Source organism: Chelon labrosus (assembly GCF_963514085.1).
Source record: "Chelon labrosus genome assembly, chromosome: 12".
Lineage (NCBI taxonomy): Eukaryota > Metazoa > Chordata > Actinopteri > Mugiliformes > Mugilidae > Chelon > Chelon labrosus.
The window spans coordinates 12,143,834-12,170,401 of NC_140345.1; the positions used below are offsets into that span (position 1 = coordinate 12,143,834).

Below are 26,568 nucleotides of genomic sequence, written 5' to 3' on the forward strand. Positions count from 1 at the left end.
GGGAGAGAAATGGCGTTGGACCTGTTGGTATCACGGCAATGACTGACAGCCGTGTGGATTATAAGCTGTGCCGCTCGGAGTTGCTGACACGTTATTTATTGAAGATTTCTTCTGGTGCCTAAATGCTGTCACTGGGGAAAATGCACTCCAGAGCAAAGTCCCGGAGTTGTGACAACTACCTGAGTATCAAGGTACGAGCGCAAAATCAAGGTTTTAACAATGCCAGTTTTACTGTGACTTTATTTGGAAGCTGCTGATGTGTTTTGCACGAGTTTGAACCTAGAACTGATTCATTTCTCAACTGTATCGAATGCAAACCTGGCTGCTGCTAATGTTCAGCGACTGTAATATGTGTGTGTTATTTTACACATTCCAGAGACGACTCAGAGACAGATGATATTTGGAGTTCTTGCTCTGTAGCCAAAATATAGCACGTATGTGAGGGAGAAGCAAGTGCAATATGTGCTGATATGTGAATGTGCAAACATTTCCCTTGATTTTGACTCTGTTTGATGTATCCCATGCTTGAATGCTCTTATGTTTTAATCAGTCACAGAAGGTAAATTTACGACTGATATATATAGGTGTATATTTAGTGAAGCTCTATGGATGAGTTAGGTGTGTGGTCTTGATAGATGAGCTCAACACCGGATCTGGACCCCAGAACTTGTAAAATGTATTTCAAATGTTGTATTTATTGCTTCAGTGCCTACAGACATCAACACGTCATCCATCTGCCAACATCAGCAACGGCAGCAAGCGAAAACAAGTTTTGATTCCCAGACCATTTATCACTTCTGGAGGTCAAGGAAGAACACGAGTTTGTATCCTCTCTGATATGTTGTCAGCCTCCCACTTGTTTTGGAATGCAGCCATTCTATATTTACCCCGCAGAGGTATCAACAGACTTTTGTTAGGCTCCTTTGTCGCCGCTGTCACTTCTCATCACTGAAGTTGATGTTGCTTGAAGGAGCCCCACTCGCTTTTTGTCTTCTTTGTCGTGTGTTCACTTGCTCAAAAACTGTGAATGGTGCGTTCCATACAGTACAGCGTCCACCTATTAGGGGCAGCGAGGTTTGTCGGTGCAGCCCAGGAACAATATCCTGTCGGTGCTGTTGACATCCTGGATAGGAAAAAGTCATTAGTTGCCCACTGGTGACATAAACTGAGTCTTAATCGCTGTGAGAATCTGTAAAGATTTCCTGTTATTACACTATTAGGCTCCTTCAGAGTCTCATTCAAAATAGGAAAATACTACTACTACTTCTTCTCTATCAGTTTTCATGGTTTTCGATTTTTTTTTTTATTCTTCTGTGAACTTCTTATAGCCTGACGATTAGCAGAAATGTTCCTTTTAGCTCTTAAATTACTGTCAAAGTCTGTCAACTGAATTGAATGAAAATTTAAAAATAGTACCATTTGCTGTCGGGATGTGTGTGGGCCAGTTTATCACCTTACCCCACAGACCTATTATTGTGTCCCTCTCTGGGTTAAAGTTTATCTGCTGAGATAACCTCACAACATCAAGTGTCTCTTATATCTGCTGAAGAGTGGGCTGTGTAGCGTTCAAACACGGCGAACCTGCTTGCCTTTGCATGCGACGTTGCATTTGTGAGTGTTAAAATCTGGATTTGACGCTCAGCTTTGCGCCTAAAGCTACTTTTAAATCAGTACGGTGTGGATCTTTTGCCGGACCACACATCCCGGTCTCTCTGCTTTCCTCTCATGAGATAGGATTTCTGCTGGTGCAGATCAAAAGCCGAATCAAACTGCAGGCTCGATGTGGAGATCTCTCGAGGCTCTTTTGTTGGCATCCTGGCACCTGGCAGCGGGGCAGGTCTGAGCAACCTGTGGCCTTTGTTATCTCGCTGCCTTTGAGGCTGCTAGCAGGTTGGTTAGTGAGCGGCCTGTATGGGGGCTCCAGGGCTCTCCTGTTACACTCCCCTGGTGGCTTCATGCTCCACTGGAGGCCTGGTAGGCAGCGTCTTTTGTGTCCCTGACCCACTAAATGTGTCGGTGACCACCTCATGTACACTCTCTCTGTCTCTGTGTGTCTCTCACTTTTTCTTTCGCCCTGACTACGTCTTCTGTTTTCTCAGACAATTAGTTTAAAGGTGTATTTTAGAGTTGCCAACTAATTCACATAGTTGGCTTAAAGAGCTCCTGTTAATGCCACTGCATGCCATCTTTTTAGTGGGTTCTTAACAAGAATCAATCCTCTTGGTTTGCTTGTTCCGCATCGTTTAGCCTACTTACTTCTCTTGAACGGCTGGTTTACCGACGGGGAGGACAAAAGTGTCCCACCTGGAGCTTAAAGCCGTTAATTACGACCTGAGTCTTCCAATCACACTGGCAGCCTCGCACAAAGACCTGGCATCAGAACGGGTGGGACTTCCCAAATTGCTCCTGTCCTGGCTAGAGCTCGGAAGCTAGACATGCACAACTATACACACTGCATTCCTCTGTGGCTCAGAGCGGATGGGAAGCTCAGCTCTGGTGGCTAGGCGCAGTCGTTCTGCTGAGACATGCAAATGTGCCTCGCACCAGACAGGTGACACTTGCTTCAAATGCTTCGTGAAAGTGAAAAGCCACGTTGTCCTTATGTAAAATATTATCGGCGATACGATTATGCAATGTACATGCGTCACCTTTCTTAAAGTAAACATGGTGTGATCCAGCTATTGTTAATTTTTTGTGTCCACACTGTCGCTTTGGATTACATAGCCGGCCACACCTTTGCTCTGTGATGACTAAACTTTGATTTGTAATTGACCTCAGTTGTTGACTAATTGTTCTCCAAACCACTGCTTTTGTCATTACCACTGTTTTTCTGCCTTGGGAACCTGAAGAGAAACATGCTGGCCTGTCCTAACTAAGTAGCTAGGGCTTTCCTCCCATTGTTAGCTTTCCTCCAATAAAACGCCATGTTATTCTTCTCCTCCTGGGTGCAACAGTGACTAATGCCCAGAGACATTTTTGTCTCACTGAAAGCATGCTGACTGCTAATGGAAGTGGGCGTTTTGTTTCAGGGCACCAACACTGTACGGCACATACCACTTAGAGAGGCGGAGTGCACAATGAGCGCCTTGTAGTAGAGTCGTGGCATGTGTACGAATGCGCTGAACTGTACTCACTCTCCTCTAATTGATGGTGCTGAGCTGCTTAGATCAACAGGACAGATCCTACAAAGGGTGAAACATGGGCTGTCTGACAGGCAAAAATTCACCAAAGTAAAGGCGATCTCTTGATCCCAAGTAGTTTTTTTATACCCTTTTTTTGTCATGTAAATGTAGCATAGACATTCAAAGGAAAGTAATAAAACAGACGCAAGGAGCTGCATGTTAAAACTTTGAATTCTTCAGCACGATATACAGTTGTTATAGTGTGAGATTTCCTGGCATTGCTATTTATCTGAGTGCTTATCATTAGAGGCAGATGTCTCTATTACACTGTTGTGTTCCAGTCAGGAAGGACAGATAGCGGCGTGATGTTTGGCCTTGGCTATGACTGAATGGAGGAAGGTCATAGCCAGAACCACGAACATAACTAAAACACCAGGTCAACCTCATCCAGGACCGCCGTGATCGCACATGTCCTGTCTCTTTATCAGATCAGTGTTGGACATGTCATCTGCTCTGTTGGGGGACAGGTGGTGGTGGCCCAGGTCACGCAGAGATCAGATAATACTCGGCGATGACATGATTGTTATTAGAGGGTAGCTTTCCTCCATCCTGGCCACAACTGGAGTCCAGTCTGGATTTTCCAGATTGGCTGTTTGTGTCCGCTGAAGGTGACGTCACCCATTCCAGGTGTTTCCCGTCGCTGGGACGGCTGATAGTCTCCATCATGTTCAAACTTCCTGACTGTCAAGCGGAGTGGGATTAAAATCATATACAGCAGATATGCATCTAGTTTATTTTGTTGTATTTATATGCTATGCAGATGCCGTGTTATTTGATCACAAATTAATCTTTGGTGGTAGAACATAACCAAGCTAAGGCCATTGGTAGATGTTTCTTTGCCTTGAATTGTCAAAAAGATGCAAAATGTTCAACACTCCCAAAATTAATTGATTGCTTTTTCTACTGAGTTGTTGCTTTTGTGTCTCAAAGATGGAAAATTTGAAAAAAGGAAAACACTATCAATTCTCATCATAAATGCTACTCTATTCTGAGAAATATTGCGCTTGAAGTGGGAACATATTTACTGTTTATCTGGTTAAACGTGTGTCTTGTTTTCCTCAGGACGCTGAGTCTTTGGACAACTGCATCCAGAGCACCCTGTCTGCCTTGTACCGTCCCTTCACCGCTACCGCCGCCACCGTCCTCTGGCAACTCTTCAGCGTGGTGGAGAGGCAGTACCGTGGAGACGGCCTCCGCTGCCTCATCGACTTCTTGCTTCCTGCCAAGAGGATCCTGCAAATCATCCAGAAAGAAACCTGCGTGAGTGCTCGATAGAAACAGTACCTGAGGATAAACTGAGGAATCCAGGGATGCCTCCCGTGATTTATTTCTGTGTTCCTTTTAGGGTACAGCACAGCGAGAGGTTTGCCTGGTACTAACCGTAGTGATTTACTGCAGAACGGTTGGAGATGCTTAACTCAGATCTCTCTTTGGCATCTGAAATATCCAATATAAATGAAGGCACAGTGAGGACAGAAGAAGGGAAAAATAAACAAAAAGCCCCACTATGACACATGTTTCAGTATCTGGACGTGTTAACTCAATGAACTGATATGACTAGAAAAAAATTGGCAGAAGTATTTACTGAGAACAATGATGCTGAGTGTGAATGTTTTTGCTGAGTGGGAAAAGTGACAATGAGACAGAGTTGATTATTGTTCTGAAGACAAGCTGAAAAGCCGCCATCTTTCTCTGAATAGGGAAACAGAGAAAAGCTGTGGTCTGCTTGAGAGGCTGCCATGTTCTCTTGGGTCCACAGCGAAACTTAATATTCCCTCTCACAAGCTTTGATTGCTGTGGGTTAGGGCTCTAGGACCAAAGCACTGAAACTTTATTCCTCTGTATTCATCTCTCTGATGATTACACTGTGACGATGGCCATAGAGCAATAGTTTCACCTAAGCTTAGCCCCTGAGAACAGCTCGCTGTGCATGAGAGCCTTTGTATTGGAGGCAATATGAGAGGCTCCAGAGGCAGATCACCTCCTTGGGCTTTCCCTTGACATTCGTAAGAGATGAAAAAAGTCGACCCTTGAGCTCTGTGTCTTTGCTCTGAGGGTCTGTTTTTTTTATGCTGAAGATTTGTGCTGCGGTTGCTGCGAAACCGGGCCTGATCAGACAGGTTTTCGTCTTCAGTCAAAAGATCTCTGACAGTGATTCATCCAGTGAGTCCCGCGAAAACCTCTTTCTCTCCATTACAGCTAAACATAGGTTGAACACAGGTCTGCAGGTGTCATTTGACATGATGCAAGCCGTACCACAGCTGAGCCATGACGCACAGTGTTTTATGGGAGTGGGTATTGACTGACTTCTTGTTTTGTTTCAGGTGAGGTTCAGAGGCTTGCTGTTCTACCATGAGGGTTGGCCTCTCTGCATCCACGAGAAAGTCGTCCTGCAGCTCGCCCCGCTTCACAAAGTTCGACTAAAGCAAGGAGACTTCTACCTACAAATAGTTCCTTTAGGCCGCAAGGCTGCCAAACTAGTGATAAAATGTTTGTCAGCCAGTGGGCAAGCTATTGCAGAAATCCCCATTTCAGAGAGCATGTATGGCAGCGTCTTCACAGCTGAGTTCTTGCAGAATGTAACACGTGACCGAAACCTGCAACCACTACAAAACTGTCTGCTTACCACTGGTACGGCCGTGTACAGGACGCCGTGGAAGAACGTGGTCAACCCGCTTTTTGTCAGCAGCACGGCGGACGGCATCATGCAAGCACGCTGCAGCAGAGCTGGCTTCCGTGGCCATCTTAGCACTTGCAGCACCAGTGGGTCCACAGGAACGCTGGACAGCCACCGCAGCTCCAGAGAGTCTCTGCACTCACAGGGAGCTGACTCCATCTTCTCTGAGCCCATCTCCCCAAACAGAAACCACATGGACTCCAGCAGTGAGAGCCATAGCGTCAGCACAGCTGATTCTGCTACACCTATCACTAAAATCGAAAGATCCACTGAAGAGAGTGGTATAGAACAGGGGGATGAGGACAGTGGTGGAAGAGAGAGAGTGTCCAAGATGCTCTCTTTCAGCACAGACCTCAGTAACCCAGGGCCACGACGACGCATCCCAAGAGACTCAGCGGCCTTTGAGAGCAGGAGACTCTTCAGGAAATCTTACATGGAGGCCCTGCAGAACCCTATGAGCCTCGGGTCCAGCTCTGAATCCATCCTGGAGGAAAGCCCAGAGCACGGTGCTGGCCTAAGAGAGAGAACAGTGACACCGGGCAGCAGCCCCGACACTCGGACCTCTTCCAGAGAACACTTATCTTGGAGGCTGGGCAGCAGAAGCTGGCTCAGTGGGGACGACTCCAGGCCCAGCACACCTTTGCTTTACTTACAGAGGGGGCTGCGGAGCGCCGAGAGACGCGCAGAAAGACGCTCCAAATCACTGGAGAGGACTAACAAGGCAGGCCAGGTTAAAGGCCACCGGGAGCGATCTTCATCTGGAGGCTCAAGCAGCATCTCCCCAAAAAAGTTGATGAATGGTTATGCACTTCGTTTTGGGAAGCTGGATATTGAGGCAGTCTTTCTTGGTACTGAGAGGAGAAGCAGCAAGGATGAGTCAGGTATGTCACGCTGTACTGCTGTTCAACCTCATGCTGTCACTTTGCTCAAAGATCACCCTTCACATTTGATCATCATGAATTATGATAATCCTTCAGTGTGATATCATAAACCAGATGAAGCTTTCCATAAATACACATAATTTTTAAGTGTCTACCAAGCAGACATTTTTATAATAATCCTACAAACATGTTTCCGTATTTAGTCAAAGTTAAGAACACACCAACAAACCACATGATAGACAACTTTATTCACATGGCAAGGTTTTTTATTTTGAATTTATGCCTATTTATATTGCTGCTGTTGTAAATACTCACAAATCTGCCAAAATATGTTTTAATCCATGGCTGATAAGAGACCCCAGTAAACTCATTAAATGAGATTTATTAGTAAAAAACTACAGTGATTTGGTGTTTTAGGAAACTGCATAAATCTTTTCCAAAAAGGTTGTGTTTGATAAAGAAGACTGGAAGTAGTAATGATTGTCTACATAATCAAAACTGTCTTCAGTATTCTTCTTCTGGCTGGCTTTGTCCAATGGTTGTTGAATCATCACGAAAATCCATGACTCACCGTTTATCACTTATCAAATTTTATGACCCGAGGCTATGAAAACTTCTTTTTTTTAACCAGTGTGCAGTAATACCCTGCAGCAGGACTGGCTACAACAGTTCGTCACATGGCTGTAGTTGGTATCGGCTCATAGTTCTGAAGCATTAATGCTGTCACTGGTGACAGATTGCCTTTCAAAGCCCACACTGTGTTCTTTGGCACGTTAAGGCGACAGGTATCGCCCTACCCTGGAAACAGAAATTTAGTCGCAGCCCTGTGTTTTCTTTACCACTGTCAGTCTGTTTTGTTTTACGTGGGCCTGCGCTGGGTCGCTCAGGAAAGCTGCGATGTGAGAGCACCACCAAGGGAATCGTGCTGTTTATAGAAAGCACAGCTTCTTCCGTGAATTGAAATTGTGGGGTGAAAACTGACGGAGTTTAGTAAAACAAAATCTGAATTCAAATCTTGGGCAATGCCAGGCTGTTGCTGTGAGTACAGTTTATTTTAAATGAAAGTGAATATAAATGTGTTGGAGATGCACCGCCCTCGAATATACTGTCGTTAAATCACATCACTTTTGTGCTTGTGGGATTACCTGAGAGGGGATTGTATTTCAGCTTTTGCAAAGCCGGCTTCGACAAAGGATCCTGTAAACCCTGTAAACCGACCACAGGGACCCCAGCATCCCACAATGAGATGACCCTGCAGTGTTATTGGGGATGGGGGCTGCAATGATCCCAGATGGGTTGCCTCATTTACAGAAGTTTCCATTGTGAACTAACCAGCCAGTGGGGATGCATGAAGAAAAAAAAAAAGTCTTTCAAACTGGGCCTGTGTCTTTGGAGAGTCCATTACCTCCAGAAACATGAGACCTAACCTGTGCTTACTTATACCAGTTTAAAAAAATACTCAGCAAGGGCTGAATTACTCACAGTACGAGCCATCAAACTCTGCAGTGTCATAACACGAACCACTGTCACTTATGTGATCAATACGCCAAAGCAACCACTGATGATTTAGCCTCTTCAATGGCTTAAAAACAAGCCGAGCCGAAACGAGGGCGCAAAATAACAGATCTTGACACAGGACAGTGCATTTGTCACTTCCTCTCAAAACAAAGCATTTTAGAAAACATGCAGCAAACACAAGCCTGGTCACACAGTCGCACAGGAAATGCATTAACTGTTTGAAGACAATAGAGTCTGAGCTGGGAGGGTTTACTGTCACAAAACAGAGTGGAACAACACAAGAGGCCTCACATGGTTTTGAAAGACAACACACAGCGGGCGTCCATCAACCACAGATAAATAATTACAGATCCATTGACAGGATTGTTTTAAGGTCACTTTGGTGACGTATGTTTGCAGAAATAGAAAGGCTGTGTAATACCCTGTTTTTACGCGGTGTTGTCGGTCTGTAACAACGAAGGGAGACATATACTTAAATGTACAGATATATATTTAAAACAAATAGTTAAAATTACTAGTAGTAATGTCAGTAGCAGATGGTGTTTTCTGCATAGGTGTTGTAGACGAGTCTTGGGTTGTGTGGATAAAGGCGCTCTTATTCATCTGTATTTATAATAAATACGCCCCGTATATCTTTATATTGGCTTTATCACTATATATATATGAGCTGTAGTTTGGTCTTGTTACCATGGGGAACTCCCGGTCCATGTGTGGACTATGCCACTGGCCTGGCTTCAGGTCAGGTCAGCAGGCCAATTACTCAAATCTAACCATTGAATTAAAAAATAATTACCAAACCAATTATCAGATTTTTCGCTGATTAATTTTCTGTTGATCGAGCAATCAGTTAACAGTCGCCGCTCGAACTCTAAACTATGCGTACTGTGGCCTCCGCCCAGTTGTAGCTGTTGGAATTCTTTATTTGCCAAGATAAGACACGGTGATGTAAACAGATTCTGTACTCTCCGTGCGAATATGTGCAAGCTTAAAGAACAGGATCCAGTCTATGAACTCTGGTTCCACTTGAAAATGTCAGGGCCCATCATTCCTGTAAATAGAGCCTGGAGGTACACAGGCGCATTAGGAGGAGGTGAAGAGTCTAATAACCCCAGAGTTACCCATGACTCGGTCTGACTACACACCTGGACTCTATGATGACTCAGGGTGAGCTCACCAATAGGCAAGACCTATCTTACCACTAATAAACACATGAGGTGTTACTACAAGGTAAGAAAGTACAGCGGTGAAAGGAAGTGTCTGTTTTCCATTGATTGTACTGTGTTTTTGAACAGTGGTTGCCCTGTAAACATCATTTAGACGCTCTATTAGCGTGCTTACTATCTATGCTCATCTCTACAGGACAGCGCGATGACGGCATCAGCAGTGAAAGCAGGCGGCACAGAAATGAAGAGTCACACAGTCCCAAAGCTGCAAATGGGGCGACCATCAGACCGACTTCGGTACAAAGCTCTTCCTGTGGCTTCAGTTCAACCTTCCCCAAACTGGTGTCAGAGGTCAACCAAGAGCTGCTCACATCCGGCGCTGTGATCTTACCAGGTAGGCAACAAGGGACATGGACATGTCTGCTTTTGTTTCCAACCATTAGGCACATACTGGCCAAAGTCGATCAGTAGTACGGTAAGGCTGTTGCATTGGACATTATGTGTCATGCTCGCATGAACAGTAGAAATTAGTATTTGCTCCATTAGTCATTTAAGTTCAAAATAATCCAACAGGGGATTACTGCATTGTGTTTGAACTTCCTAAGAACATATCTTTGAAGTCATCCAAGTCATGGAATATCCCAAAGACAGAGCTTAAAGAAGGGCAACTGGACTTGTTGCGTCTCTTGAAGAAGTTTCACCACACATCCATCTGTAGGCGGTGCCCACCTGAAATCAAAATGACTAGATACTCAAGTGTAATTGGAGAAATCTGTTTTTATCCCACCTTTTATCCCATTGAATGGTGTAACCCATTAATGGCCAGAGACTCTTTTCTTTTTGGTGGAAAATAACAACAGACATCACAGAGGAACCAGTACCTTTATTCTCAAAGTAGTTTTCACATAATTTGCAGTGTTAGCAATACAATAGTATTAGTGGTTTATTTTTGCATAGCATTGAGGTTTCCTGTGTTTATTATCTCATTCAGCAGGCGATATTATGTCTATGTATAACATGCTGTTCTAAGAGGAGAGTAGAAATGCATTTGTGAGTGTTAAGATGTTGACCCACTGTCTTCTGTCTTCCAGGAAACCGAGATCGCAGTGGGAGAGCAGTGCTGCAGGTGTGCACGAGAGCTCAAGTATGGGCAGGTGAGACCTGCACGGTCAACGACCTGACCTGTTTACTGGGCTACTACTCCTCAACTCTGCGGTAAGTCACACATACTTTGGTTTATTTTGTCTGGGTCCGGAAATAACTTTTCCACCTGTCATTTACGCCTGAGGTGCACACAGCAACTGTCCCATCCACAAAGGACGAATGCATTTATTATTTTTATAGCACTATTGCACGATCCTCTAACTGCAGCTGTTATTAAGAGCATATACAGTTAAAGCATTGTTCAAACTGAAGAAGTCCCAGGTGTTTGTCTTATAAGCATACTGTATTTGTTCATATTTAAAAGATCTGATTATACATCATAGTGTTTTTGTCCTAAAAGTACAAAATGAATATTATGCTTTCATTTATTTGTTGTAAGTATAACATTTAGGGAATTAAAATTGAATTAAATGCCCTAAAAGCCAACTTCACATCTCACAAAATCAAATACTATTGTGTTTTCTGACTTTTTGGAGATAGATGCTAATTCTGTGGTATTACACACTCTCAGGTGTTTAGCAAAGACAGCAGACTAACTGTAATACTCTGGTTTTAGGAAAGAAAGGCGTGATCAAGGTCTAACTGTTGTAATAGACAGCAGAAGGCAGCAGCCCGTTCCAGCTCTGTTGACATCGCTGTCTGAATTTCAGGTGAGCCCACAGTGGAAAATATGTAATTACCCTCCGACACGCCCAGTGACTTGTCAGGCCCAGCTAAAGTCTTGGTCGTCTTCTGAGCTGTAATGCTATGTTCCTCCATCAAAGTTATCGTACTATGTCATTCCTCGCACATTTCCCATTGTCCTGCCTCTCACCCTCTCACACACTTTGGTTTTCTGTAAAGACACACCTTACATTTGTAGTGACTCCTCTTCCAGGACATTTTTCTGTAAAAAAGCTGCCCTCAGGGCTCTCGTGGAGAAGCCTGTCCTCACTTGTCTGTATTTAACCACACACTGGGTGCAAGTTGGCTGCACCTTACTCGCGAGAAACATGTCATCATAATATGATCATGCCTTTGTTGCTGATGTAAGGATGATAATTCTGAAAATCATAACACACTCTTTAAAAGCCTGTTTCACAGTATTTAGCTGTTCCTGTCGGGAGCCTACATGCATTGTGATTTACTGTCTGCATTTTAAGTGAGCATAAAATTGGTTGTGTTTGCTTTTCTCAGGCTTTAGTACCGAATGCACTTTACTCTGTTCTGTTCCTGGTGGACAAAGATGTAGCACCCAAACCCGAGAGAGACTTTAATGTGCAGGTAAGCAAAGGCTCTTTTTTATCAGATGGATTAAATGTATTTTTTAAGGACGCGGTGTATTCATGAGAGATTTGATAAGGGATTTGCACGAATTCGCATTTGTATCTGGACTTGGGTTTAATGAATTCTTATCTGATCTCATCACTACATGCCACGATGACAGAGCTATTTGGGAATATATTTGCCTGTGGCTAGATATGGTTACTGTTGCTGTGAAGCAGGACAGGAGGCACACTTTGCTGATGCCTGAATGCTTGTTTCTGTTTTTCGTTCCCTCGACACAGACCGAGACAATGTCATCCCTGAAGGCCCTGCTGAAGCACATCGACCAAACGCAGCTCACACGGGACCTGGAGGGCTCCTTCCTCTACGACCACAACCACTGGATCCACTTCAGACAGGTGGGTGCCATGGAGACGGCTGGGCTGCGGTCGGCATTAGCAACACGCTTGTAAACTCACTTTAGAGCTTGGCGACGGTGTGGAAACTCCTTGCACTATTAGATGCTCATACTTCATTAGAAAAAAAAATGTAATTACTCTAATTGTTGTTTTGCCAAGATACATGTAGTTACACTGAAAGGCACCTCTGAGCCAGTTGAAACACGATCAGTTTCATATGTGGCAATAGCATTGTTTTGACACTGTTGGTACTAATAGTCTCCCTCCGCCTTTTCTTTTCCCCCTCCCCTCTTGTTTTCTTTCTCCTACAGAAAATTGAGCCTTTTGCCAGCAGTTGCAGCGCAGCCATCGCCTCCCTTCAGGAGTCTATCAACACACTGAGCTCCAGCAGCGACCTAAAGACCTCTAAGGTCAGACCCAAACCCTGCGGGGCAGTCTGGGCTTCTGATTTATGTGCTCCACTGACACACAATAGTTTTCTGCTGGCCTCTTTCCTCCTAACTGGTGTAAACAGTTCAGTCGTTTGTTCCGTGACACGGTCAATCATGGTTTGTCTTGAGTTAAAGGAGAATTACCGTTTTTTACAACCTGGGTCTTAGTTCTGGCATAAAATACGATCGTTTACTCACCCATATTACTTTGGTGTCATTTGGAGTCGTTCGGATTAGATCCAGCGGAGCGCCGCGTATATCCATATAGTGGGAGTGACTGGGGCACTGAAACGCAGCCTCTAAATAACACATTATCTACCGTGAAACTTGTTCATTTCACCAATATTTTGTTATGATACGCTAGTGCTATTCCCCGTTGAGTCCGGAGTTACCTGTTATCGTCATCTGGGATCTGTAGATTGACCTGGATGATGTCATCTCTGAGCGCCACGCGCACCCGTGACAGTCGGCTTGTTTACCTGTAATTTGCTACTGCTAGTTTTTTGCAACATGGCTGAATATTTTTCCCATTCTGAGGTTGTGGACGACGTCTTTGTTTATAATAGGCGTCATTACCGTTTTGAGCCAGAGTATACGGATGAGGAGCTCATTGAAAGGAGGATGTGGAGGCAGAGAGAGGAACAAACAAACAAAGAACAACAAACCGCTGCATGTCCGCGAATAGATAACAGGTAACTCCGGACTCAACGGGGAATAGCACTAGCGTATCATAACAAAATATTGGTGAAATGAACGAGTTTCGCGGCAGATAATGCGTTATTTAGAGGCTGCGTTTCGGTGCCCCAGTCACTCCCACTATATGGATATACGCGGCGCTCCGCTGGATCTAAATATCTTCCAAACGACTTCAAATAACACCAAAGTTGTATGGGTGAGTAAACGATCGTATTTTATGCCAGAAATAAGGTCCAGGTTGTAAAAAATGGTAGTTCCCCTTTAAGCAAATGCTTTATTTCATTAGTCTGTAGATCCAATTCAGAAATGTAACTGTTCTTTTAATTTTGTCCCTGTGTTTGCTTCAGGAGGTGTCCGAAGCGATAGAACAGCAGAGGCATCTCATGAAGTGTGTACTAGATGACAGTCGCCTAAACAGACTACGTCTAGAGGGAGGAACTGTACTTGCCCGCATCAGGAAGGAGGAGTCCTGTGAAAATGAAAACTACAGGTACAAGGCGGAGTCGAATGTCGGTTAATGGTCATAATGAGGATATTGTTTTTTAAAACTGCGTTTTATAACCTGTATTTTCTTTCCTTTTCTTTTTTCCAGAGATACTGTCGATATGTTGAATGCACTGTACAACCAAGTAGATGAAGAGGTTCATAAGCTCGTGATCCTGTCCAACAAGTCACAGAAACAGCTGGAGAGCCTGTTGGAGGTGCGCAGGTTTGAGGAGAAAACGCAACAGGTGACCTCAACCTTCCGTCTTGATATTATCACCTGTTCTGCAGATCACGTCTCCTTAAGCGAATGGAATAATAAAACGATGCTTTATTCTCAGATCAAACTCTGGTTCAGTGTAGGGGCAGAGAAGCAGCTGATACCTTTGGAGTCGCTCACTCTGTCTGTGGCCAAAATAAAGGAGATGAGAGAGAGTTTGGACCAGTTCATGGAGGAGTCAGTGGTAAAAAAAAAAGTGCCTCAATACATTTCCATATCAACCATATTTAAATACGGCCTCTGTCCGTAGCTCTTAGAAGTGCTAAACGGATTCAACTTTTATCCTGACAGCACCAACAGAGGCTTGGCCGGCAGCTAGTGAAAGCGTTTCCGGGGTCCCTTCCAGATTCGGTTCTCCTCGACTTTAAACAACATCTGAGTTCTATACTAAGCAGGGTGGAGCAGAGGAAAGCTAAGCTAGACATCCTAACCAACCTGTATGAGTTCTATGACTCAGTAAGTATAAAAGAAGTTATACCTGTGTGTCCTGCTTTACAGAAGACAAATCTTAGAGCGATTTTGATGCCTGTATTGATTGGGACCATGTTTAAATATTATATATTTAAATGTGGTATAAGTAGCTAAACTTCTCTTTAACATCTGTAGGCAAACCAATGGATGGACCACTGTCAGGATTATTTCCGTCACCTGAGTCTGGAGAGCACCACTGTCAGATTTTCACCCTCTGTTGTGCAGATCCTGCAGGATTATTACACAGAGGCCTCCAAGTTCTCAATGGACAACTTCAGCACGCTCAACGACATGGTGCTGTCACTGGAGAGTCCTCAGCAGCTGCAGCAGTGGAACACTGTGTGGCACAAATGTCAGCAGACCAAGCAGCAGCTGGAGGAGATGTTGGCCCGTGGCACAACGACAGCCCCGAACTCCACAGATGTCGATACGGAGGATTCCTTAAAGACTGCAGAAAGTCCTATTGTCACCCCAGAAAGGCATGGAGCTAATGGATGTGTGCGTTTACCTGGAGCGATTACACCATTGGCTTTTGAGGACAATAAGACTCACTCGGCTGTACCTCTCCCCAAGAGCCCCACCAGTTCAATCTCATCGTCGTCGCACTTTACTTTTTCCCCTGACTGCGAGAGCAAACTGAGGCAGAGCCCGTGCATGTTTGACGACACGGACAGCGACTGCACGGTAGACTCCACCATATCTTGCCACTCCGAGCCCATCTACTCCCGGCTCCGCAAGCAGCCGATGAAGAAGATCATGAAGAAGACCATGAGCTATGAGCTGAGCCCAAGAGAGAGTCACTCAGATGTCAGCCACATACACGGCTACACGGGCGTCTACATCAAGGGTTTGGAGGTGGCCAATAATGTGTCTGCAGAGAAGAAGCTGCAGAGGCCCGATGTGACGAGCCCTGCGCTTGGACGCAGCCGCAGCATGTCTACCCCCTCCAGGATCCACAACAGACGTAGTGACGGAGATGGCAAGAAGCAAAGCAGGTAAGGTAGCACTGGAAAGTTACTTAATGCGTGTATGCTTTAATGCAGAGACTTTTTTTTATGACCAACCAAGGGTACGATAAGCCAGTCATATGAGTTGTGATTTATGAGGTTTTAAGAAAATATCTCTTAAAACCTCACAAAAAACACATTTGATTTAAATCTGTCATATGCTGGTTATGTTCTGCCTGTCTTTAATATTTTTTTTTGGCCGATGTTTCTGTTTCTTTGTATATTTCAAGTTACAGTCATAGCGTACTATAAACATCATCCGTCTTACACCCTGCTTTCTGTTTCTGTTCAACAGTAAAGTACAGCACATCATGGATGAAATGATTTCCACAGAGAGGGAGTATGTTCGCTCTCTCAGCTACATTATTGAGCACTATTTCCCTGAGATGGAGCGCCTCGATTTGCCTCAGGACCTGCGTGGGAAGCGCAGCATCATTTTCGGGAATGTAGAGAAACTCTGGGACTTCCACAGCCAGTACTTCTTGAAGGAGCTGGAGGCGTGTGCTCACTCCCCGCTGTCAATCAGCAGCTGCTTTCGCCGCCATGTGAGTCCAGGCGTTCAGAGTGCTTTCATTTATTGCCGTTTACCAGTTAGCGTGATGTTTCTAGGTTTCACTATCAGAATGAAGTGGCAGCTGAACCCGCGGCTACATTGTGTTTGCCAAAGCATACTGAAACGTCAGCATACTTTTCACTGTATTCAGTGTTGTAACTTGTTAATGGTTTGTGCAGGAGGATCAGTTTGGAATGTATGCCCTGTACAGCAAGAATAAACCGCAGTCCGACGCTCTGCTCAGCAGCCACGGCAACGAATTCTTTAAGGTGCGTCTGGAAAGCTTTGCTCTGGTTACATTCCTTGCACAGTGACTGATTACAGGGTCAAGATACAGGATTCAAACCGATATTTGGGAGAGATGCAGCCTTTGGAAAATAGTTGATATCATGACACTAAGTCAGTGTATTCAAATCACACACTCATGGTATTGTAATCACTAAATGGATCACGAACAATAGTATGAACATGAAAGCCTGACTAATACCTTGACATGGCTAATACTGAGATGATGTGGATGAGATCATATCCAGTATCTTGGTATTGGCTTATAAGACTTAATATATGATAAGAAATTACAAACAAAAATATCAAAAAAATAAAGGGTTAAACTTGCCTACTGTTTCTCAGCACCTGTGCAGTTGTTGTGAGGAGTTTTCAAATGTGATAATCCCACAATAATCCGTCTCACTGTTTCTCCCTCCAGAACAAGCAGATGGAGCTGGGGGACAAGATGGACTTGGCTTCCTACTTACTGAAGCCGATTCAGAGGATGAGTAAATATGCGCTGTTGCTCAAAGACCTGATAAAGGAGTGCAGCCAGTCCCAGGAGCAGGAGCTGAGCGACCTCCGCACTGCCGAGGAGATGGTCAAGTTCCAGCTTCGCCACGGCAATGACCTTCTGGCTATGGATGCCATCCGTGGCTGTGATGTAAGTGGCAGTAATACACAGACACGGATCCATAAAGCGCGAGAACTGCTAGACACTATTTAAAAAGTAATCTCGAAGCGCAGAGGGCATTAAAACTATTTTTGAAATGGAGGTCATCTTGTTATGTTTACAGCAGAGTGAGGTCAGAATCCCACCAGGAATTGTATTGTTCTCTCTGACGCATGTGAACGGCCATGTTTCCTCTCCAGGTGAACCTTAAAGAGCAGGGTCAGCTCCGCTGCCAGGATGAGTTCATAGTCTGGTGTGGACGCAGGAAATACCTTCGCCACGTCTTCTTGTTTGAAGACCTCATTCTCTTCAGCAAGACCAAGAAGATAGAGGGAGGATATGACATTTACATCTATAAACAGTCCTTCAAAGTAAGAATTTATTGTTTGAGGAGGACTTTTTCTTAGTTTCGACGCTGCTTTTGAAATGGATATTCATCCGACTTTTTTTTCCTAATGTACCCGTGTAGACAGCAGAGATAGGTATGACTGAAAACGTTGGCGACAGCGGCCTGCGCTTTGAGATCTGGTTCCGTCGGAGGAAGTCGCAGGACACGTTTATACTCCAAGCCAGCTCGGCAGAGGTCAAGGCAGTGTGGACAGCTATTATTGGCAAGATCCTGTGGAGGCAGGCGCTCAGAAACAGAGGTATAGATTTACACAGTGAATACATAAACAGTTTTATGTGGATCTTTCTCTGACAAGATTATTTTTTGGGGGGGTTATAGAGCTACGTATGCAGGAGATGGTGTCAATGGGGATCGGAAGCAAGCCTTTCATGGACATCAAGCCAAGTGATGCAGCCATCAGTGACAGAGCCATTGACTATATCATGAAGGGGTCAGGTGAGTTGATTTTGTCAAAATCATTCAGATAAACAAATATCTGTTTGCTAAAACCGTTCTGGTGTACATGATTTTTTATTCCTTTCCCCATAAAAAGAGTCGTTTTTATCTTTACCAGCAGAGTCTAGGACCAGGGCGTCCATCGCAGTTCCCTCGTTTGAATACTCTATCTCGTTCAAGAGGCCGCACTCCACCATCTCCAACAGCAGCACCTCCTCCTCCAGCAGCCAGTCGTCCTCCTCCCTGCTGGGCTCGCTCAATCTCCACCTGTACTCCTCACCCTCTCACCCTCATCCCTACCCGATAGGCGGCGTTCCCTCCTTCGCCCAGTGGCCCTATGATTGCATCGAGGAAGACGAGCTGGAGCAGGACACTGGGAGCCAGCCCTCTATGAGTGAGTATTGTTAGAAATTTTTTTTTAAATAAATTCCTTCATTACTGTCCTCTTAAAGCAGGAAACACAACAACATCTGTCAAAATCATTCAAAATAACTGCACTTTTAAGGGGGTAGATGCTAGATTACCGTCTGACACGGTGTCTTTTTTGCTGCTACCACTAGGAGTTGCCAAAGTCTTAACATTGCAAATCCTGCTCATATTGGAGTTTTAAGGAAACATGAACAACGGGCCACACTTGGTATCTACCCACAAACTAACTGAACTGTTGCTTGATCCCGTCTTATTTTAGTCATTTGTCTTTCCCTGTGTGTGTCGTGCGACAGTCACTGAGAGCTCAGAGACGTCCTCCCAGTGTACCTCCAGTGAGAGCGTAACAGGGCTGAGCACCCTCACCATACCCGGGCCCCCGAGCATCGTCATGGACCCCTACAACAACAACAACAACAACGAGCCCTCCTCTTTCCTCGCCTCCTCTATGCCATCTCCCTCGATGTTCCAGAAAGATGAAAACCTCCAACCCCAGGGCACCAAGTTCATCACAGCAGTGAGTGTTTGAGTCCTTTCTTTTAAGTGAGCTATGGCATTGCAGAGGTATTGTTCCACGTGTGAGAGTTTGCATTTAAATCATTGCCCTCTTTATGGTTTTCTCTGCAGTGCTGTATTTTACCCCAAACCTAGTTTGGTGAAAAGAACATTTTTTTTTTAGTAGGCCTAATTTCTTTCTGTTATTGACTAACTTTAATATTGAAAGACATGTATGTAACTACTTTGTCAGCATAAGCCTGCCTTATAGTTTAGAGAATAACCAAAACATTGACCAGTCTAAAAAGAACCTATTTTATAAAGGTGTTTATTCTAGTCTACAGGCTGTAGTGGCTGTAGTTTCCATTAGGTTGCATCTGACAGGTGCTTCCGCTTTATTTATATTAGTGAGTGGTCAGAGTTAATTTTCAGTTTCTTTGTTATTTTTATTTTGTCTGACGTGTTAGTTTGCATTTCAGTCTAATTATAGTTGTGTAAAAAAGTTTTTTATTTTGTTGTTAGATTTTTGTTACTTTCAGAATATTTTTTTTTATAATTTGGGGTCAGAGTAGGTATTACACAAACACAACACTTGAACTGCGAAGGCAGCTGACTCACAGTTGTGTAGACTTAAAATCCCAGTCTCAGTTCTCAAATAAATACAGTGTGCACACCAATGCCTTTCCATGCTTGTTGTCAAATCTGAGCAAACGACTAAAACTAAAGACAGCCTTCTTTATTATTATTATTATTATTATTATTATTATCTTAGTTAAATTTTTTTTATCATTTCGGTTTTTAGTTTGTTGTTTGTTTGTTTTTTCAGATGAAGTTGAACTAATATGTTCTTTCTCAACCAGTTCAATTTTAGTTCTATATTATGGTATTATAACCTTTGTGAGTGAACGCTAAATATAGTGCACTAAAAAAAAGTATTTGTAGCCCTAAGAAATTTCTAAATTCTGTATAAAATCGACTCGGAACGTCAGTGGATTTTCACACAAGTCCTAGAAGTTTGACAAAGAAAACCAGATCAAAAACCCAATCAAACAAATGAAACAGAATTATTGTGCTTGTGCATTTATTTTAATTCAGGAAAAAAAGAGCCAATATTACATATCTGTGAGATGCAACAAATCAGGAGTGTTCTGAAGTGTTTCCAATTGGTATAATAAAACTCGGGTATCGTTCAGTGCCCCCTTTTGTTTAAAAAGTCGGGGATTTGTCACAGTCTGATCTTTACAGAATATGTTTGTGGAACTGTATGATGGCACAGACAAAGGAGCTTTCTGAGGAAAAAATAGTTGTTGTTGATCATCAGGCTGCAAAATGTTACAAAACCATCACTGTAGAGTTTGGAATAAACAAATCTACAGTCAGATTGTGAACACATGGAGGAGATTTAAGACGACTGATGCCCTTCACAGGAGTGGTCAACCAACAAAGATTGTCACAAAGTTAATGTTCTGGAATGGCACAGTCCAAGTCCTGACCTTAAGCCAATAGAAATGTTGTGGAAGGAAACCCACCAACATCCTCAGAACTGAAGCACTTCTGTACTGAGGAACTTAAATTCCTCCCGGCCGCTGTAGATGACTGAGCAGAAGTTGCAGGAAACATTTAGTATCTGTTACTGCTGCACAGATACTGATAACAACTCACAGATGTGTGCAAATGATTAGTTTTCTTGAATAAAGAAATGCACATTTATAATATTTAATTTTCATTTGTCATTTTTACGCAGAAATGTAGACAATCCTGTGACGTGCAATTGCTTTTAAGCGGCACGGGTCAGAAAGAAAGAAACATTTAATATTATTGAAAAACCAATGAAGATCATTTACTATCTTGCAGTGAGAAGCTGAGTCCTGTTTAAGTTATATTGAGCATGTATTAATTCATATACCGGGAATTTGGAAAAACGTGAATATGATGTTTTACAGCACGTGGAGTATACTGTTATCTGTCTTTAGATGATTTTTTTTTTTTTTTATCACACGTTATATATATGAGGAGTTTTCAGTCTGAACTGCTGACATGATCCTGAAAAGTTGATAAAATACAGCAAAATATTTAAGTTGATTAGACTGACTAGCAAGTTTTACCTTGTTTAGGGGAGGTGATTATTTAAATAATCATAAATACTTGGAAGTAGATTTTCAGACTGGTAAAAAGTAGCAGAGAATAGTTTAACTCACCACCATTTTGCTGTTTTATTTTTACCAGAGCAAGACCTCTCATATAGCAGTAGGCCTCTCTACAGTGGTCTGACTCAGAGCTGAGTGGTTTTTTTAGCTCAGTAAGTAACCGGTGTCGCAGGAGTGGACATCTGTGTTGTTTCTTTCACAACCTCTTTAACACCTGTCAGGAAGTACCTGTGGCCTGAATACTAATCTGTGTTGAGAATGCTCTATGGTGTATGCGGTGCGTGCTGCATGGTGGTGCGTGCTGCATGGCGGTGCGTGCTGCATGGCGGTGTGTCCTGACGGGTTTGGCGGGGCTCTCCTCCTTGATGGTTTCGTCTTGTAAAACGTCCGGTCTCTTTTTCATGCTTCCTTCTTGGTTTGCTCATTTTCTGATTCTCCTCTTTGCACCCGTTTGGCACGAGGGTGAAACGTTTGCCATAAAAATGTCGCATGTGAACACATGTGCGCTGTGACGCAGGCTTTGTTTTAGAGTACGGGAATGCATTTGAACATATTACACTGTAGATGCCTCAGATTTGTAAAGTTACATTTCAGACAGCCAAGATGAAGACAAAATATTGCCAGCATTTAATTGGACAAACTGGATATAAAGTAATGGAGCTGTTTTATCTGTAGTTACATTTAAGTATACTATAGCCATGTAGGATAAATAAAAACTTCAATGACGTGCTCTGTAAGGGCCTAAATGATGATAAAGAACTCGGTAGAGGTTTTTACCCTCACAAATTGTTAAGTTAAATCTGTGTTTTTTTTAAAAAAAAATAGTCCAAAAAAAAAATGAATCAAGAGTATTTTCATTCTACTATTAAAGTTTCAGCAATGATTTTACTTTAAGCACATTTTAGCAGCTCTATATACGCTATAGTCATATTACTTGAATTGACTGATATGTTCGAGAAACTCTTAAATGTGACTAATTTTTCTCACGTCCTTGTTCTTGTACGAAACACTAATCCCCCGAGCTTTAAAATGACCTGCCGTTGCGTCGTTGTTTTACTATAACAAGGTGTGTTAAGTGGGTCCCTTCCCTTGACTGACATTCTTAATGTTGCATGCGTGCTCGGGTGAAACTGTTTTATTCGCATAATGTGTAGAAATTCATTTTTAAATGTTTTTTTTTTTCTTGTCTTTCTTTGCAGCTGTGAAGTCCTTGAGCCGTCAGGAGAAGGAAGACCAGAGGAGTCGAACTTCAGAGCACTGAGACTTTAATGGCTAAATATCAACCGTTACATTTCACTGTAAATTAAAAGCTGACACATAATATACACTGTCGCGATGGTACGTCACAGGTCTGTACATTTGTTTTAATGAACTAGATATCTGTTTATATTGTAGATGTATTTTACAGAAAGAAAAAAAAATAGCAAACCATTCCCGACACTGTTGTACTGTCATATTTCTCTCGTCGCCAGTCCTGTTACGACACATTTGTACAGACAGAATAAAATGTTTTAAACATGTTGTCGTATTCATTTCTTTGCCGCAGTTTTATCGTACACCTAACACTTAAATAACGACTGCGTTAAATTGCAAACATAAAGCGGGCCTGTGACACGCGTGTCCCTCAATGACTGGTAAAGCTCTCTGCTTGTGAAACCATCTGAACCATCTGAAACTTGAAAATGCAGTTGAACACAAGTGGCTGATATTTCCACAGATAACAAAAAAGTGTAAAAACCACACACAGAGAGACCCTTCCAAATAGGCCGACAAAAGTGCGCTACTACCGTTACTCAAAGAGATGCAGAAGTTGAGGTGGATGAAGGGTGGTTTTTTTTTTTCACATGAGAAGAGCTGACATTTGCTCGCCACAAGGCCTGTGTTCTCAGTTAGAGTCAATTATCAGATGCAAACCACAGCCCGGGTTGTACAGCAAGGCTTTTTACTACAGTATAGGCAACAAACAGCTGAACTTGATGTACACAAAATCCTTAGCTTCTTTTATGCACCGGAACACAGTTTCATTTCCCTTTATATACAAGCAGTTTGTTTAATGTTTGTAAAAAAAAAAAAAAAAAAGAAAAGAAAAGAAAAAAACAGCCATTTGATCATGGTGATTCTGCCTTTTTCTCTTTAAAGAACCAGAAGCAGAGGATTGCAGACAGAAAAGTCGCGAGCCCCAGGACACAAAGTTCCAGCAACTCCATCTGTTAGAAATATGAACACGTTAATATACATTTCCGGTTATAGATAGAAATACACAAGTAAATACGCCCTTCATATTCTTAATGCAATCTTTACCCGCCATGGTTCGTCTTCAGTGAGCTTTGACAGGTCAACGCTTATCAGAATAGCCCCAATAACGGCCACAACGATGCAGGCACTGTTAACTGCGAAGGACACCTGAAAGAAAAACCATACAGAAATCTTTCACATGGTCATCTTCATCTGTCAGTGTATTCATCGTCAGGCTATTTTTTTGTAACTCACGGTTAGGAGGGCCGGATATTTAAACAGCAGGTTGGAAACAAGTCCAGCGATTATGAACTGTAGAGGGAGAAGAATGAGGCTTAGAAGACCATATACTTTTACACACGCTATAACGCTGCATCATTTTTACAGTTTATTTCCTGCTTGAGCCGAGACTTACGAGTGCTCCAGTCAGCTGGGCGACTCTGAACAGAGTGAGAAAGTTGCTCTCCATTTCCTGTGTCGCAGCAAACAGAATTCCCACTCCAACACTGAGGATGCCGCTCACTATCTGCAGAGACTGACAGAGTACCAGAGGACGAATAAATTAACCATTGCAGTGAGAGAAATGCTCAAGGTTCGGTCGTTCATAAACTAAACTCGGTCACCCTAGTGGCTCAAAATAAAGGCAGTTTATGTTTTTATCAGGAACATCTGTCAGTGGGGCAAACCTGAACCCACATGGGTCACTAGTCATGTGAGTTTCTGGTTTATGACCTAATTCTCAACTGATTTAATTCAGATTAACCTAAGTGGTGGGTGGCACGGTGGCGTGGTGGTAAGCACTGATGCCTCACAGCAAGAAGGTTCTGGGGGTCTAATGGGTGCCTGCGTGGGCTCCCTCCAGGTACCCCTGCTTCCTCCCACTGTCCAAAGACATGCTTGTTAGGTTAATTGGTGATTCTAAATTAGCCGTAGGTGTGCGTGCGAATGGTTGTCTGTCTCTCTGTGTTAGCCCCGCAATAGACTGCCGACCTGTCCAGGGTGTAGCCCACACCCCAGCCAGTGACGGCTAGGATAGGCCCCTTGAAAGTAATAAATAATGTAAAACAAATAAAAGTAATTTATGGGGCAATAGTAGCATGTGCTGTGTGTTGCAATACACTTAACTCTGCAAAAGGTTTTATGTATAATTCCCTGTGCAACTTCACTGCAAATACTGACTGAATAAACCAAAGTAACGAAATGAAATCATCTTTAAAAAATAAAAAGTAAAGCTGCTGACTAATGACATGGCATTAACACAAATTAAGTAAGAACGTTGTGAATTTTCTGGTCATAACATTATAAGGTTTCGCGAAAACACACTATGCACTTGTGAATATGCCGCCACATTTTTATTTCATTATGTGAAACTTCAGCCTTAACACCTTCACTGAGCACCACAAAAGCCCCCATCAAGCATTTCCTGTTGCTGCTGCCCAGAACTGCGCAAGTGTTATCTAGGACATTTTGAACATTTCTAATCTGTTTGTAATGTCTTTGCAGGATTTTTTTTATATATATATATATCAGATAGCGTCATTAAATGAATACTCATTAAATGAAGAAGTGTGAAGAATCAGTGATGGTAGACATCAGTCTTTGCAGAAAAAAAGCAGATATACAGATAAGGCAGCAAAATAAGCCTCAGTCTTAGTTCCCTATTTCAGGTTATATTTTGTGTTTTGTCTTTTCAGCTTAAAAGGTAAAGAGACGTTTCTCAGTTGTCAGTGTGAGAAAGAAAAACCACCAACTTAGTTCCTTTTTTTTTTTTTAACAGTGCACCATATATATATATATTTTTTCTCTTCATGTGGCCCTCATTCTCACACAGGCTATACTTTTTTTGGTGTTTTCATGTCTTTACTGGATCGTAGAGAGACTGATGGTTGACAGGTTGAGAGTGAGTGGGTGACGTGCAGCAAAGAGCGCAGGCCGGAATAGGATCCACACCGCTGCAGTGAGGGCTGTGGCCTCAGTTTATAAACAATGAGGGGAGTAGGTGAGTGGTCAGGTACTACCTTTTACCCTGAGATGCTTTAATGCCCTTACCCCCAACACGGCCGGTTGTTTCTGCATCAGCTCGTGAAGCGGCCCTTTGTTTTGTGGAATCAGCTCTGTGGCCTGGTAGTACCGCGTTATTGGTGCGTAGCCACCTCCCTGCGGCTCCTGGTCAGACAGGATGTCCATGTCAACATCAGCACAGGCCATGGTGCTTTTCTGGTCTGGAAGGAAGTAAAATTATTTGAAAAGCATGGGGCAAATACTGCAGTAGCCTTTAGAAATAAAAAGACTACAAACTGACTTCAAAGTGAAGGCAAACTGTATGTAGACTATGCATATGAAAAACCCACCACTTACGGAGTTAGTGCCGAATGTTTAACTATAATTTGACATGTGTTCAGTATTGTATTGTCAGTGTTTTCTTTTAATTTGCTCCAACCTCAACATGAGACAAATACCCGAGCAGACTTACACCAAGTAGGCAACAAAAAATATGCTATCTTTGCACACTGAATATAACACCACGTTGGATTCATGTAATAAATTGCGGAAATTAAGTTGTTTTTATTTAAGCCGTTGCTGGTGTTTCTATTTTTCTTGCCATATATGGTTGATAACATGAACGCTATGGTTTTAACAAAGTCGATCCTAAGAAGAGATTGTTTTTAGATTTGCAACAAACTGGAAAGAGACAGTACAGTGAAACAAAACTGAATTAAACTTACGTCTGTGCAACATATTGAAAGAGAGATTCGTATTTGTAGGCAAGCCACATATTCACAGTTTGATGCACAGAAAATACCAAACATGAAGATTCACAGAACTATAACAATTGTAATTTTAATAGTTCATTTTACACAGGTTTACAAAGACACGTTTAACTTGCACCGCAACGTACAAATTCGTTTACATGGATACGCAAACTTTAAAGTGCCATAAATTGTTGACATGTTTTACAAAAGCTATATTCAGTTTACAAAAAGATCTTAAATGGGGATTCTTACCAGGTTTGTCTTGAGCAGTACGTGTTTCACACTCTGTCTCAAGCAAGTGCCTCACTCTTTAGACATGATATTCACCTTCCTGCAAAATGCTGAAAGATGAGGTCATCACACTCTTCAACTTCCTCGTCCTGTCACGATAACCTATATAAGTGTTATAATGTTCAAGCCTCACTGCCTCACAGTTAAATGTTGTATTTATGATTCAGTGGAATCACTTTTTGCAGCAGAACATGTTCTTAACATAAATGAGTTAAAATATTATGTCTTGACAGCTTTAGGTGTTGGCCCAATCGGTCTTGCGTTCAA

The 26,568-nt window shown here is 42.9% G+C and overlaps 2 protein-coding genes across 4 annotated transcripts; one reads left to right on the forward strand and one right to left on the reverse strand.

The window, feature by feature from the left end:
• plekhg4b (pleckstrin homology domain containing, family G (with RhoGef domain) member 4B) lies at positions 1–23,086 on the forward strand. 3 transcript variants are annotated; one of them, XM_084556856.1, is made up of 24 exons: positions 1–191; positions 4,245–4,442; positions 5,507–6,740; positions 9,618–9,815; positions 10,513–10,636; positions 11,142–11,235; positions 11,762–11,848; positions 12,133–12,249; positions 12,561–12,659; positions 13,724–13,866; positions 13,969–14,107; positions 14,201–14,323; positions 14,431–14,595; positions 14,746–15,605; positions 15,913–16,162; positions 16,350–16,439; positions 16,877–17,101; positions 17,311–17,481; positions 17,580–17,757; positions 17,838–17,954; positions 18,073–18,348; positions 18,677–18,897; positions 21,102–21,174; positions 22,222–23,085. In XM_084556856.1, exons 1-23 carry the CDS (start codon positions 123–125, stop codon positions 21,144–21,146), a joined length of 5,223 nt encoding a protein of 1,740 aa, XP_084412982.1. In that variant the 5' UTR covers positions 1–122; the 3' UTR covers positions 21,147–21,174; positions 22,222–23,085. The 3 variants fall into 3 exon arrangements, with proteins under 3 accessions (XP_084412982.1, XP_084412983.1, XP_084412984.1); XM_084556857.1 differs by having other exon boundaries at positions 18,076–18,348; positions 22,222–23,084; XM_084556858.1 differs by lacking the exon at positions 21,102–21,174 and having other exon boundaries at positions 22,222–23,086.
• LOC311496853 (uncharacterized protein) lies at positions 22,271–26,545 on the reverse strand. The gene is made up of 6 exons (XM_084556861.1): positions 26,263–26,545; positions 25,307–25,479; positions 23,673–23,792; positions 23,513–23,569; positions 23,324–23,425; positions 22,271–23,229 (listed from the first exon to the last, which is right to left on the reverse strand). The coding sequence occupies exons 2-6, from the start codon at positions 25,463–25,465 to the stop codon at positions 23,131–23,133; spliced, it is 537 nt and encodes a 178-aa protein (XP_084412987.1). The 5' UTR covers positions 25,466–25,479; positions 26,263–26,545; the 3' UTR covers positions 22,271–23,130.
• Between the last annotated feature and the right edge of the window lie 23 nt (positions 26,546–26,568).

Bases quoted from the DNA above. Each gene is read 5' to 3' on its own strand.
- plekhg4b (XM_084556856.1), top strand. From the start codon at position 123: ATGCTGTCACTGGGGAAAATGCACTCCAGAGCAAAGTCCCGGAGTTGT. The intron at 11,236-11,761 runs GTGAGCCCACAG...TGCTTTTCTCAG, and splicing joins CATCGCTGTCTGAATTTCAG to GCTTTAGTACCGAATGCACT. The intron at 16,163-16,349 runs GTGAGTCCAGGC...TGGTTTGTGCAG, and splicing joins GCAGCTGCTTTCGCCGCCAT to GAGGATCAGTTTGGAATGTA.
- LOC311496853 (XM_084556861.1), bottom strand. From the start codon at position 25,465: ATGGCCTGTGCTGATGTTGACATGGACATCCTGTCTGACCAGGAGCCG. The intron at 23,793-25,306 runs GTAAGGGCATTA...GTACTCTGTCAG, and splicing joins AACAACCGGCCGTGTTGGGG to TCTCTGCAGATAGTGAGCGG. The intron at 23,230-23,323 runs GTAAAGATTGCA...TATTTCTAACAG, and splicing joins CTGAAGACGAACCATGGCGG to ATGGAGTTGCTGGAACTTTG.